Genomic DNA, 15,796 nt, shown 5'->3' with positions numbered 1-15,796 from the left:
TACTGGAAACATCTAGAAGCTCAGAAGTCTTTCAATGTATGCAAATAAGGCAGGATCGTCTACCTGAGAGTTAATATTCTCTGCTTTTAAGTGTGTTCTAAATCTAATGTTTGTATTTAGAGCATATCACCCTGTTCTCTCTTTTTATGGGCAAAAAGCTAAGCAGGCTCAGGCAGCTGTTTGATGTTGGCTTCAAGTGTTATTAATTTCATATTCTATTATTCTTTTCACTGTAGCACAAGTGAGGCTGATGTGGAGGCTGTCATGGATAAGTTGTTTGATGAGCTGGCCCAGAAACAAAATGATTGTACGTAAGTTAATTTCTCTTGAAAGAGAATACATTTAGAACACAATGCCCAATCTCCACTGACCAATTAATAAGTTCCATTGCTGTATATGGGTTGATGCCACGCTCAAGTGGCAGTCATTGTATCAGCATTTTGTCTAATTTATGTGTTGAATCATGTGCTATTATTCATCAAGCTATGCATTTCCTATCTGTAAGAGATGAATTTTATAGTAATTATCCAGACAAGATTGAGTCTTTGTTCATGTTCCCATAGTAACTAGACCAAGGATTCTAAAAGTGCAAGGCAGAGAGCTTCAGCTGAATAAAGCCTGTGGAACCATTGCCGACTGCACATTTGAAGAGCTGTGTGAAAGAGTAAGTAGCCAGGCCTGGCCAGACTGGTTGGCCTTTTCACATGTTAAATTACTTCATGTTTTCCCTTCAGCCTGTTTCAGATTTGAAAATGCTATTCACAGAGTCAGAACTGAGGTAAAAGTCTCAATATAGGAAATGTTCATCTATTTGCCAAACAATTTTTATAGGTACTGGCACAAAATCTGCTCTTTCAAGGGCTTTCAAGAAAAGAATTAGAGATGCAGGGGCAACTATCAACTGTTGCTGGAAGCAGAAGCAAAATTAGTGTCAAGGCTCTTTTGTAAAAGTCACATGTGAGGGAAGTAAGAAAAATTGAGGTAAGGGCTGGCGAGATGGCACAGTAGGTACTTGCAGCCAAGCCTTACCTCCTGAGTTCAATTCCCCAGTTCCATATAGTGGAATAAAAGAACAACTCCCATAAGTTGCCTTCTGGCCTGTGCATGGATAAATAGAATAAAATATTTTTACAAAGAGAAAAAAAATGAGGTGAGACTAGTGTGTGGGGAAAAGAGAAGTAGTATTACTGTCATCTAAGGAAGTGTGGCGTTAAGAATTGTCATTTCCCAAATTCATTGCCTGGCTGCTGTGCCATATCTGAGCTGTTTGGGCCAGATGAAGGGAAGTCAACTTATAAAGCATTGGTGTTACATCGTAAATAATTTACCCTACAGATGAAGTATATGCACACCCCCCCCACACACACACATCTTAGAGAGTCTTTGCAGATCCATTATAGATAGGAATTGTGTCTTTTCAAATTCAGGACTTCTCAGTGCTCAGTAGAATACCAAGTGACTTTACACACAGTTCCTCAGTTGAGCATCATCCCTTGGTCTCTGATTTTACTTTAGTTGTCTACAGAAGAGCTGTTTGGAGGCAAAGGGAAGGCCGTGGTCACCTGTGCCTGCAGAGTAGTAAATGAGCATGTTTCTCAAAACTGGCTGACTTACTCCTGGCAGGCAGGAATTTGTCACCTTTAAAGCAGAGATGAATCCAGCCTGCAGTTGTTTAGGGCTTTAGAAGGAATACAATTAGGATTAATTAAGAGCCTTTAATGGAGACCCAACCTCTGATTCCTACTGTGGCTGGCATGAGGCTTCCTGCTTCTACCAGCAGCACATGGTGCTAAGCTTGAAGTCACCTGTCTGGCAGGGAGAGAATCTATCTGTGCTCAAAAGTTTGACTCTTGTGAAGGACTAAGATGCTCCTCTCTTTGCAGTAGGACGCCCAGTGAGGAGAGGGAACAGGCAGGCTATGGAGGCCTCCAGGAGGTCAGGGCACTCTCTTGGAACAGATTATGAGTGTCTGTATTTCTTTACTAGCTTCATTATTTCAGGACACTTGGTATCAGAAAGAGGCCACTTAGAATCCCAAGTCCCTGATAATCTTTTTACCACACTGTGGGGTGATGGGAGGAAGGTTGGTGAGGACTTAATATTGAAAAATGAAAGTAAGACCAATATTACTCATTTTTATTTGACAAAAGTTTGGATTGAGTAACAGCTATGTATTAAATCCTCAGAATCAACAATAACAGGATTTCCATTTATTTTTGGCATAACTGTCTTATCAGAATTCTAGAACAATAAACCATTATATCCTTCACTTCGTGATTTGGTTGTTCAGTTGCATGGAAAACGTTTTCTATAAAACATCCCAAGATCTCATGTATTCCTGGGTGTCATCTTAATGCGTGAACATTCCAGTTGTTTTTGTCTGGCGTTTCTGTGGTGTCATTATCTCTATCAAGTTTTTCCTTCCTCTGGTTAGATAGACCCTTCATTTGCCAGTTACATGCATGGGCAAGTTTGCCCTTTATTCTATGGTAACCGGAATCTTTCCTGCACTGGACAAGCTCTGAATGACTGACAAGACATTGGCATGAAGGATGTGGTTAGTTCCTCATTGTTAAGCTCTCTATGAAGGACGTCTGACGAAGGGCAAAATTTTTAAGTGGTCAGTTCCTTGCTACTATTTTCTTATTATGGTGATTTTGCATTTCTTTGCAGCCTTATAATTGTGGCAATTCAGAGACTGAATAGTTGCATGAAGAGGATCCTTGAAATCATTCAACTTCAGATTTAGCCTAAAACTCTTAATTAGTTATAATGATTTTATGAGCCAGACTTCATAGCTGCCAAAAGATGTTCAGTAAAGATAAAAACAACACATCCAACCCAGGTATTTGAGTAAGCAGCTGGGTGGTTGGTCCCAGCTTTGGATTGCATATGCTAGTTTCTGGAAGGCCTGAGACCCACTCAGCTGCTGCTACTGACATCACTGTGAAAAAGCCACCCTGCAAGCTTGTTGCAATGGGTTGACAGTCTGTAATGATGAGTTTTGACCCACAGGGGCAGGGGTAACATTTTTATAGACTTTTAAGTGGGTAGCAGCGCATCTATTAGTGTGTTAGTTAAAAAGGTAAAAGGAGATTTTAACTTGACATATTTCATAAGTAAACCAGACAGGTCCAGGGCGTTCCACCTCTGCATTCCTCTCTTCCCACATCTGTAACCTAGCAGATCAACATCTGGTTTGTTGACATCTTCAGTATTCTCTCTCTTTACCAGTCTGATTCAGCACTGTCATGCTCAGAAGACCAGTCCAAACTAGGCGAGCCCTTGGCACCCATATAAATATAATAGCTAACAATAGCCAGGCTGTGGTGACGCATGCCTTTAGTCCCAGCACTTGGGAGGCAGAGGCAGGCGGATCTCTGTGAGTTCGAGGCCAGCCTGGTCTACAGAGGGAGTGCCAGGATAGGCTACACAGAGAAACCCTGTCTAGAAATGCCCCCCCCAAAAGCTAATAATCACACTAAAGTGTCATTCTAGCCATTCTTTATACATTAGTGTGTATAATACAATGAACGACGGTACTATGGTTGTCCCACGTTATAGGTGGAGAAATGCAGGCATTGCAATGTTAATTAACTTCCCTCAGGTCATACAGATAGTAAATGGCAAAGGCAGGACTTGAACTTCTTGCTGGTTTGGGAGCTACATGCTATATTTGTTAGCTCTACATTACGACTGGGAATGTTTGGGCAGGCTCTGTCTCAGTTTATTAGTAGAATTCCAATTCTGCTGTGAAGTTCACTCAGAGTCTTTGCACATTTCCATGTCTGAGGAAATCTTTGAGGCTTTGGTAGAACATAAAGCCAGTGGGGAAGCAGATTCCTCCAGTCCTGAGAGGTCCTTCATATAAATATTGCTGCTTTCTGTCCCTGTTTTGATATTAAAAATGGTGGAAATGCCTTCTTAGAGGATGGTAGAGGAGGGAGGGCGGGGTGTTTGATGGACTTTGTTCCCTGCCATTCCCTTCCTATCAGAGCTGCCTCAAAGAAAAGTGAAGGCCGATGGGGTACTCTTTCTGCATCAGAGGTGTGGCATGTCTAGCTGTTATTTATGTCATGATTGTCATGGGCCTGTAGGGGTCCCTGTGAGCCCCCAGGAGTCTTGAAACCCACATACACTTTCTCTCTCTGCTCTTCTCACTGGAGTGAGGTCTTCAGGAATGGTGCTACAGAACTGATAGGCAAAACCCACTGAATCCAGACAGTGGCACCAAACCATGCTGTGTCCCCCATGGCTGGTTGCTCACCGAGAGAGAGAGAGAGAGAGAGAGAGAGAGAGAGAGAGAGAGAGAGAGAGAGAGAGAGAAACAGCAGCCAAATCAAGCCTAGACAGCTCCCTCCACAGGACAGTAAAAGTGGTTAATTTCATTAAGTTTCAACTTTGAGAACATGTACTCTCAATGTTTTTGTGAGGAAATGAGAGTTAGGCTTTATGAGACACTCCCATATACTAAATATCATGGCTGCCTTGAGGAAAAGATCCCCACCCCCAGCACCCCTAGAGATTACCAGTTCTTACAGAAAAGACTGAGTGACAGACTGAGGTTTTTCAGCTTGGAAGACATTTCCTCACGGTGTTTGACAGACATTTCTTGGAAATGAGAGAAGACTGTCATTTCAAGTAAAACAATGAGCAATATTTGTTAGCAGTGATGCAGTTTGAGCAAATGAGTGAAAGTTATAATTTTGGCACTTGTCTGTGCCATCGTGATACCAACAGCTTCCTGGTTCTTGAACATTTTTTTTTTCTGTGAGACTGATGGTGATCTCAACAAATGCAGAATTACAGGAGTTTGAAGATGGGTAGGGTAGGGAAAGCAGGGTTGGAACGGTGTCTCTCTGTGACTTGGCTGGCCTTGAACTCCTTGTCCTCCTGTTCAGCCTTCCTAGGTCTGAAATCACAGGTGCTTGCTCCCATGTCTAGCTAACTGTTTTGGTGCTTATATAATTCAACATTTCAACATTTGGAAGCTCTAGTTTATTGGAACAATATTTACCAATATCCAATGCATGCTGTTATAAAATTATACATGACAGAAGAAAAATGCAGAAAGTCTAATAGAAAATAATAATGCAAAAAGTATAAGCTGGACAGATGTAACATGCCTGCAATCCCAGCATTTGGGAGGCTGAATAAGGAGGATTGGGAGGCCAGCTTGACTCTTCCTCAAAAAGCTGGGGACAGGGGTGGACATGATGGCTCAACAGGTTGTCACTAGCCATGTCCTGACTGGATTTCATACATCCACATAGCAGAGAGAACCAATTCCATTGAGTTGACCTCTGACTGCCACATGTATGCATGACATTAATAAGTAAGTGTAATTTTAAAACACACACATACAAACATGCGCATGCACACACTTGTGCTCACAGCAGAACTGTTTCAGATTCTACTGTACAACTAACCTTTTAAAAACTCCCTCTTGTCAACTTTTTTACAAAATTTAAATAGACCTAAATTTTAGGTCAGTTTAGGTTTATATTAAAAATGAGAGGAGGCTGTGTGTGGTGCCGCACACCTGTAATCTCAACAGTTAGGAGGCTGAGGCAGGAGGATCACTTAGTTTAGACTACGCAGTGAATTCTAGGTTTGCCTGTGCTGCAGTGAGGTACTATTCCCAGACAGCTGAAAAAAAGACAAGGAAGGGGAGAAAGAAGGAAGGAAGGGAAGGAAGAAGAAGAAAAAAAATTGAGAGTTGTAAGCACCTGCACTTACCGGGCTGAAGTCACCTGATATGGCCACGAGGAACAAAATCAGGTCAGGTTGGAGGAGCCACAGCACAACCAAAACTGTGACAATTTTATTGAGAGCAATCAGACTTTTTATATCTTTACCAGAAACAGACTATAATGGCAATTGCCAGGATCTATACAATTGTAGTTGCTAGGATACAATGACGTTTGCAAGCCATACAGGGTACACAAGATTGATGTCTAAAACTAACAGTCCTGTCCAGTTCACATGCTTCCTTGACTACTAAGGGAACAAACAGAGAGACGACGCAAAGTGGCCTGAACTGTTCACTGCCTGAGGGAGTGCATCCGTCTCTCAGGAACTGGAAGGTACACGGTGCCCCAGAAGCCATGGACTCTAACCTGGAAAACCTATGACAAATGTTTCTTAAGGCAGCTAGGACAGGCCAACTCCATGGCTTCCTGTAGATATCATAGTGCAGAGTGTCACATCTGTTCCCAAATCTAGTTTTCTTTATTACTGACACTATCTATTGAAATGTTTGCTTCACAAATACCTGATACATTTCCCATGTTACTACTATTTTATAGATTGAACTGTGCTCTGATACAGTATTATTAAGTTTCTACTTTATTCACACTTTCTTATTTTGGCATGTCTCTTCTCTATTCTGGGATGCCATTGGCATCTGAGGTCGTCATCTCCTTAGTTCTTAACTGGCACAGTTTCTGAGACTTCCCACATTTTTGATTGTCTTAGACAGTTTCAAGGCATCTTAGCCAGGCATTTGATGGTGGAATGATATTTCTCATGAAGCCTCCCTGTCAGCCTTCAGTACGCTTACCTGACTCAATAATGCTGGTCAGATCTTCCACACGAAGGTTGACCTTTCTTCCAATCTAGCTCCCTCTTGGGAAAGAACTGCTTGTTGTCTTTATAGCTTTAAAGAATAATCATATAATTATCTGGAAAGGCTATTAAAAATGCCTTTCCAATTACTGACCCATATAGCCAAAATATATCTAGTTTTTAAATGTTATGGGTGTCATGTAATGGTTTTACCATTGTGGATTCCAATGGATTTATACAATTCAGATTCTCCTTAGTTTAAATCTCTAATATATTAATAACAAAGGTTAGCAGAGAGAACCCATGTAAACAAAGCTCTCAAGAGTCCTTGACTACTAAGAGAACAGAGGGCCTGAACCACACCACCCGGGATCCACTTGCAATACAGTTAAACTTTTGTGACCCAAAAATGAAAGAATCATTTTCAGAGAGAGCAAGCCAAAGCTGAATTCTAAAGGCTTAATGAGTAAACTGGCTATTCTTGAATTTTCCCTTTGAGAAATGTAATTTTTACACCTGCAGAAAATTGGTTCCACAATCAATAACTGCGTTCACAGGTAACTGTTTGCAAGAGCTCTTCATTATTTGTGGTTTAAAAATGACAGGTGGCCAGGTGTGTTTGCAGAAAGTCTGGGCAGAAAATACATCAATCGATGCATATGCATGGCTGTTTGTGGATGTTCACTCTCACCTTCCTGCATTCTCTCTCTCTCTTCTCTCTCTCTCTCTCTCTCTCTCTCTCTCTCTCTCTCTCTCTCTTTCTCTCTCTCTCTCTCTCCTCTCTGTCTCTCTCCCTCTCTCTCCCTCTCTCTCCCTCTCACTCACTTGCCCTTAGTGCCCAAGGAATCAATGTCTATGAGAAACAGATTCATGTACTGGCCTTCCTGTCAGTCTCAATTAAATCGTATTAGTTTATATATTGTTAAACTACAAGTCTTACCAAATAGGATCTTCTACAGAATTCTTGAATGGAACCCTCACTCCACTGCCTGCTTTGTTTGGTTTTATTCCTAATGAAGCCACTGGTTGGGAACTCCTTCTGATTTGTGCCTATCTTGGCACACTGTCAGGAAATGCTAAAGGATGAATAGCTTTTATCTGTGTTATTTGGCCAAGACTGCAGGCTGGTAGTCTTTGGCTGCTCCAGTGGTAATTAGCATCAGGATGAAGGCATTAATCAGCAGGCTGAGGCGGCCCAGGAATCTCTGTGACCCTCTCTCCTCCAGCAGCAAGACCATTCTTGAGAAATTCCTTGCTTCTTACCTGTGCTGACCCTGACAAAGCCATGCTCTAATAAGGTGGCCAGCCAACCTCCTAAAGCAGAAGCAACAGGTAAGCCTGAAGTGACATCACAAAGACCATAGTGGAAAGCTGGTCTGCTTCTTGTAGGAATATGAAAACAATGCCATGTGTTTCTTTCTCTGTCTTTCCTGCCGTAATCCTGCTCGGCTCTTTAAAGAGTCATAGTTGCGGTGTTAGAAGGCACCATACCTGTTTCTCTCACTTGTTTGCCAGTGTGCATCTTCTGTAACCATGGCCTCCATTTGTCTTGCAACATGACTTTAGGGATTCACTTTAACCTATAGAAAGGGATGCAGGGACATGTTCAGGTGGTATAAATGTCATCCATTAGAATGACAGAGAGCTTGGGAATAAATTCTCATAATTGCCCAAGACCACAGTTTGATTTAAAAAGGCAAATGCACACAAACAACTGGTACCCAGGATTATTTTATTATTCTGAGCCTTGGGGCATGAAGGAGAAAGTAATTCTCAGTGAGACTGTAGGGTTTTACTAATCGGCTGATTTATGTCTTCCAAGAAAATCTCTATATTAGAAAGATTGTTGACAGGTTGTTGGCACTTTCTATTTTAAAAGGAAAAAGCAAAAAACACTTTTAGAGGCACAATCATGAAAGAGAGGCTAGATTAGACTTTCAGACATAGAGTCCTGGTGGTCATGTCCATGATGAAAGGGGACATGAGGAGAAACCAGAAGGAAGAAAGAAAAACTGGCTTAAGAGACACATGCCTGTGTTCTCTGTATGAGAACATTTCTGCTGGGGGGCAAATCCATAGGCAGGACTCTTTGACCCTGTGTCTGTTTCTAAACTTGATCAAAAAACAGAACTTTTGTGGCTGTTGTTTATGGCTGTAGAAAATTTTTAAAATTTCTTTTATATATGAGTGTTTTGCCTGTGTGTATGCATGTGTGCCATGTGCATGCCTAGTGCTCTGGAGGCCAGGAAAGGGTGTCAGATCTCCTGGAAGAAGAGTTGCAGATGGTTGTGAGCCATGTGTGGGTGCTGGGATATCAGCCCAGGTACTCTGCAAGAGCAGCCAGTGTTCTAAGCCACTGAGTCACCTCTCCAGGTGGGCTGCAGACTGTAAACTCTACTGCCTAGCTTCTTTGAGAAAAAAAAAAATCTTAGCAGAATACTTAATGCTATGCTATTGGTGACTTGCTTAAAAGCCTGTCTAGCCCCTGTACGGTGGAGGCCCAGGGTTTCCCAGTGGATCTCAGGGAAGGAGGTAGAGTACCAAGAATAGCACACTTTCAAGATGTCTTTTGTCTCAGGGATAAAAGTATTCTGTGGATCAAATGTAGTAGCAGATACAAGCCCTCATATTTTATTAAATTTTAATATTTTCCATTTAAAAATGTTTGTTTCCTACCATAGAGGACACAATTTGAGGCACCTTCTCCATACTTTAGATCAGTTGACTGGAAATGATTTAGTATTTAGCATATTATAATATTCATAAGGTATATGCTATTAAAGGTTTTATTACTTTGAAATATATGTTATAGAAAAAGTTTAGAAATTGTTAAAATATATTGTTTTGTTTTCTAAAAATAATAGTGAAATCTTGAACCAAATAGATTCTGAGGGGAAAAATCCCATAACTATAGTACCATAGTAATTATAAGAGTGTAATGTATTTTAGGGCCAGATATTACTTATGCCTGAGTGTTAATCAAGAAATGTTCCCAGGGGCTGGAAAGATGGCTTGGCAGTTAAAGGCACTTTCTGCTCTTGCAGAGGACCTGAGTTGGATTCCCAGCACCCACATGGAAACTTACAACCATCTGTAACTCCAGTTTTGGGGGATCTGATGTCTTTTTTTGGTCTCTGTGGGCACCAGGCATACACATGCACATATGCTGAAAAAATACTTATACCCATAAAATAATCTAAGGGGCGGTGAGATGGCTTAGTTGGCAGAAGCATTTGCCATGTGACCCTGAAAACCTGGTTTCAGTCCTTGAAACCCATGGAGGAAGGAGAGAGCCAACTCTCGGATGGTGTCCTCTGACCTCCACACTCTTGCTGTTGCATGTCTACACTCTGACACATGTGTGCCCACACTCAAACATACATCATATACACACTCCATAGTAACACAAGTTTTTTGAAAAGCAATGTATCTAATATTTCCACCTCAAGATTATTATATTGATTCAAGGGTCAGTAACTGTTTCCTTAGTGCTTTCATGTCCATACACTTTTGTTATGAGAAATATAAAAATGAATATCAGGAAGTTTCTGTCAGGCCAGTGAGCTGGCTCAGGGGTAAAAGCACTTCTCCTAAGCCTAGTTGGCCTGAGTCCAGTTCCTGGGACCCACATGCTAGGATAGAACCCACTCCCCCAAACTGCAGTCATCCCCTTCCCTCCTCTGGCTGTTACCATCTTTCTGCCTCCTCTTCCTCCTAGATCCCTGAGCCCAAGAGTTCTAAGAAGGTTTGTAAAGCTGTACAGTCCCCAGAGGGCTTCAGCTTTCACCAGCATGTTCCAGGAGGCCAAGAAACAGGTCTTCCTCCTGGAAGTTCTCTCAGGAAGATTGGGCTGCAGCACCCAACATGCTCCATACTGTCTGTGTTACCTTATGCAAGCCAATGGATAGACTCCTGCCCTTCTTATAGTGGCTGACTCTTTTCCATAACCATCAGCAAGTATTTATTTACTGAGTATGTGATGGAAGGCTGGCTCAGTTCTAGGCACAGTAAAGGGGTAGGTACAGGATAAAGAAGAGTCAGTCTCCACTATTACAGTCTTAATTCAGAAGAGAAATTGTGATGGGTGCAGAAGTCAGTAGACTGAGCAGATCATTAGTACCACAGGGTATGTAGGAACAGAATGGCTGTGGGTGATGAGGAAGAGCCTAGCCTTGAGAGCTGAAGAGTTAGAGATTCTGATGGTGCTGGGTGGGTAGGAGAGATGCTCACCCTGGAGACCACTGCCATGATTTCTCCCTCCAAGGTTTTATGTTGCTGTGTAGAACAGAGCTGTAAATGACAGAGCTGATTCAGAGGCTTGTTGCACTTCCATAGTGATGGGACAACTTCTCTAGACCAGCCCACTTGTTAATGACATCTGTAAATTCTGGACAAAAATCTTAAGAACAACTGGCCTAATGTTGTTGCCAATCAAAAGTACAGTGAAACTGGGGTGCAGTCAACTCTTGCAAGAAAGGATTGAATGTGGTGAATTTATCATTTTATAGGTTTTTTTTTTTTTTTTTTTTTTTGCCTGAAGGCAGATCACAGTTTATCTTATAGTTATCTAAAATTCAATAGACTCCAGCCAGGTTTGTGGCTTGAGGAGCCACAGAGGAGAAATCAAATGACCACAGCAACTGAAAATCTTTTGAAAAACAACCACAAAGTAACAGTCTGGAAGATCTTCTTATAGATAATGCTCAAACCTCAGGCTAGCCTGTGGACTTCGAATGCATAGATAGCAAAGAGAAAAGCAAAGGCTTGACCAGAGGTGTCAGTGTGTTGTGTTTCCCAGAAGACAGTTTAAAGTCTGGGACTGCCTCAGGTAATTGTCTGCTAAAGTGGGAACACTAAAATAAATCAGTACATCTAACAATCCCAAGTCTACATGTGCCAGATTACCCCAAATCACCAGGTACCAGAAAATGACTCATTTTCAAAAGAAAAGGAAACCAATAGAGACTTACCCTGAGATGATACAAATGTTGGAATTCCTGATGAAACCTTAAAATGACATGTATTTATTAGTGGGGAGGGTGTGGCTGCATGCCATTTTGTGTGTAGAGATTAAATGGAGTGAGCCCTCTCTTCCTACCACATGGGTCCCAGAAATTGAACTTCGGTTGTTAGATTTGGTGGTAGGTAGTGCTCTTACCCTTTAAGCCATCTCACCAGCCCTAGACAAAAGTTTTCAAGGTAGCTTGAGGCAAGCAGATTTTTGTGAGTTCAAAACCGGCCTTGTCTATATAGCAGGTGTTAACCTAACCATGTCTCCAAATAAAAAAAAGGGCAGGTTTTATATGTATGTTTGAAGGCATAAACGAAAATCTACTAGTAGTAATGAGTAAAACATAGGCAATCTTAGAAGAGAAGTTGAAAATATAAAAAAGAAACAAATGAAAATTCTAAAGTTAAAAATTCTAGAACCTGGCACTAGAGTGATGGCTCAGCCAGTAGGAGCAAGCGCTGCTCTCACTTAGGACCCAAGTCCAGTTCCCAGAACCCATATCAGGCAGCTCACAACCACCCCTCTTCACTTCAGGGGATCTGACTTACAAGGGCAACTGCACTCATTTGCATACTCCCCACTCCCACTCTTGCTCATACATGTAATTAAACATAAAAATTAACCACAAAAATATTCTAGAACTAGGGCCTTGCGCAGTGGCTCAGAAGATAAAGTTTCTTGCCATGTGTGAAGACAAGATTTTAGATTCTGATTCTGTTCCTTGCGTGGGAACTAGTGTGTGGCAGCTGCCTCTAATCCTTGCACTGAGGAGGTGGAGATTCTGGATCTCTAGGACAAGCTAGCTACCTAGACTAGCTGAGCCAGAGAGCTCCAGGCAGCTCAAGAGACTCCTACCTCAGTGAACAAAGTAGAAAGCAATTGAAGAAGACACCCAGCATCAACCTCTTACCTCACGCATGTGCTCATACACAGGTATATGCACCCCCACAGATGTGTGCTCACACAGATATGCGCACACGCATGCACACACACACACACACACACACACACACACACACACACACGGGCGCTCCCACAGCTATAGACCTGAAACATTAGAAAATACATGCTTAATACCAGGTCTTAAATGACAGGAAAATTGCTGATAGGTCAGCATGGTGACACAGACCTGTTTTCCCAGCATGCATGAAGCTGAAGTAGAAGGACCCTATGGTCTACATAGGGAGTTACAAGTCAGCCAGGGCTACACAGTGCCTCACGAGACTCTGTCTCAAAAACAAAATTATGTGGTCTTCAGTTGAAAACTGGAAGGGGTGAGGAGATAGCTCGGGAAAGCGCTTGCCATGCAAGCGTAAGAAGCAGCTAAGTTCGAGCCTAAGAACTCACGTGAAAAAAGCCAGGCTTGGTGGCATGTGACTATGATCCCAGAAGGAAGGACGAAGAAACAGGCAGATCTCTTGCTGCCTGTTCAGTCCAGAACTCCAGCCACCGAGTAGTGCTGTCCACATTCTGGGTGGGTTTCCCCCGCCTCAGTAAGCTTAATCTAGAAAATGCCTTGCAAAGCAAGAGCTGTGAAGACAAAGTGCAACCTCCAAATCAGCGGCTCTCTGAGTCATCTCTCTCCATCCAGAAAAAAGTTTTAAGTTTCACGATGGGATGAGCCAAGTCTGTCCAGGATTTTCTTGAATGTTTTCATAAAATGTGGGTTGCAAATAATTCAAGGTTGTCTTCTTGGCAAGAGGATGGATTGAATAGTTCTATTCACAGCATTATTCGTGGTTTGAAGGGTTCGGCCTTTGTATTCTCTGAGGCATGGAGAGGCATTCAGCCTTGCTGAGATGAATCGGTGTCTTTACCCAGGCTTCTCATGATGTGGAGAGCAGAATGGGAGGGAGAATAATAACTCTTAGATGTCCACTTCATTTCCAGTTCTGATTGCACTTTTCAAATACCTGAACCTAAGAGGATTCAGTTTGTCCCCAGTGGGCCCTCTCAAAGGAAGCCAAACAAACAACAGCAAAACCCAAACCATTTAGCCAACAAACAAAACTCAAGCATCTGGACCTCTGCACTTCAACGGCTTTGTTCAGACGTTAGCATCCTGGGATGCTAACTGAAAATAAGTTCTTTGGTATCTAAAGCCTTTTCCCTGCCTTACCCGCCCCCCCCCCCACACACACACGCTAAATGTCACTGACCTTGCTACTAACCCCTGATTCCCAAAGAGGAGCAGCAGTGGCTCACCTCACAGTTCACATACATGTGCAAGCACACTGCCCTTGGGGCCAGAACCGCATCTTGCATCCTGTGGGTAGTCTTCCAAATTTCTGAAAAGACCCCAAAGCCAGACACAATTACAGTGCTCGCCTTCATCTCACAGGCACAGCAAATGCTGCCCTCTGCTGAGAGATGCTTAGGAGGCTCCGTTATGCAAGTGGCCAAGTGCAGATTCTGACTTGCCATTCGAGCAGGGTCTTGCTGTTGCCTGTTACCTCACCACAATCATAGAGATGTCTAGCTAACACATTGCATTTAGCAATAGAACAGGGGAAAAATGGGAATGTTTCATCGTTGGCTTTGCACATTTATTATCTGCTGTAGTCTCTGCAGTCATATGCCATTGTCCTCTGTGTGAGATACTCACAAAAATGGTTAGCCAGCTAATAAAGTGTTGCTCCACGTGGAAAAGGGCAGTGATAAGCATTATTAAGGGTTCCAGTTATAACATTATTTTAATAATCGAGTTTGTGAAATAATTCTAGCAGCACTTGGGTTGTTTTACTTCCTCTTGCCGGTATTTTTTTTTTTTTTCAGTATCTGCTCAGTTGTTAATATCAGATTCAGAAAAGCAGAAAAGCAGCTGGCTGAGGACCATGTTAAACTGCCCTTAGACTGTAGCCCTTAAGGAGATTAAACCAGAGATGCTGCTCAGTGGTAGAGGGCTTGCAAGCCTGTGTGAGGCTTCTGCCTGTGACCCCAGATCTGACCAGCCCATCAATAAATACATAATCATAATTATATATACTATTATATATAGTTAGATTATAAATATAATTGCACTGGCCAGTGAGGCCTGGGGTGAAACTAGAGGTTGAACGTGTGTTTACTGTATACCAGGCCCTAGCTGTATCTATCACCACATCCGACCTCTAGTATACCACCCGCATCTCACACATCAGTGAAGTAGTTGTAGAAGCAATCACATACATAGATGGTATGTCTTAGAAAAGAAAAGTCTTGTTATTTGTGTTCCTGGATGTGGGGAACACAGCTAAAAATGCAGAGTGGAGTGCACTGGTCAACTCGTTTGACATATTCCCATTTTTCTAGAACCTGGTTTGCCAAAGGTGTTGGCCTGAAGAACAAGGGAGCCATGAGGAACAGAATCTAGTGATCCAAAGTGTTCCAGTGGCTTCTAAAAAATGAAAGAAAACACCTCAGCTCATAAACTTCCAGACTGAGAGAGCTAGCAGGAGGGTGTGGGAGCCACACTCCCCATGGGGATGGCTTCCAGGATGTGGAAGAGACGACCTTGTTTTTTGTGGACTCTAGGCTGCCTCCTCACTGTGCCGCACAGGACCGCTTAACCCTCAAGCTTCATTCACAGCCAGGCAGGATGTTCTCTCTCTAGAGTGCCTGAGCAACTGTCTCTGAGCCACACTATCCCATTCACCACTTTCTTTCTGTTGCATGGATGAACCCAGACTATTGTTTCCAAAGAGGGTGACTCTCAACTCCCTCTAAATTTTACATGTGTATGAAGCGCCTGGATACCCATCCTGTCCAGCGGCTGTGGAAGGAACTGTGGTGATGATGGTTCTATAACTCACCCATGTCACTGCTTTTGCGGTTTTGATGTATTATCTTGGGTTGTATTGGTGCTTACAGTGCTGTATTGCGGTGTCGGCCCCTTCTCTGTGGTCTTCCTACACCTTTTTCCTCCCCGTTACAGGCTGTATAAATTGAGTGCTTTCCTGCCGACCAGTGGAGCTCCCCTCCCCCACCCCCAACTAAACTGAAAGTGCTCCCAGGACTAAACTAAGCACAGCACTTGTCACCTTGGAGGCTCTTGAAGAAGGCTAGCGTACCTTGTGTCCTGAGGAGGTTGTCAATTCCAGGTTCTCCAGAAACTAGGCTCCCACAGAAATTGGAGAGTTCTTTATTGAATGAGGCTAGTCTGGGTTGAAGGGGAGAGGGGGAGGGGCTGGTTACCGCTAGTATACCACCTTCACTTTTTGTCTGGTCATTGATTCTTCA

At 42.7% G+C, this 15,796-nt stretch overlaps 1 protein-coding gene across 2 annotated transcripts in view; it reads left to right on the top strand.

The window, feature by feature from the left end:
- The window catches only part of Afg1l (AFG1 like ATPase), a 141,871-nt gene that overhangs the window by 110,935 nt on the left and 15,140 nt on the right, over positions 1-15,796 (top strand). For both annotated transcript variants that reach the window (XM_027402231.2, XM_027402233.2), the window contains 2 exons: positions 237-307; positions 564-664. In XM_027402231.2, the coding sequence (XP_027258032.1) occupies positions 237-307; positions 564-664 (172 nt within the window). The remainder of the gene's footprint in view (positions 1-236; positions 308-563; positions 665-15,796) is intronic.

Source organism: Cricetulus griseus, chromosome 2, assembly GCF_003668045.3.
Source record: "Cricetulus griseus strain 17A/GY chromosome 2, alternate assembly CriGri-PICRH-1.0, whole genome shotgun sequence".
Classification (NCBI taxonomy): Eukaryota; Metazoa; Chordata; class Mammalia; order Rodentia; family Cricetidae; genus Cricetulus; species Cricetulus griseus.
This window is presented reverse-complemented; position numbering and strand designations above follow the sequence as displayed.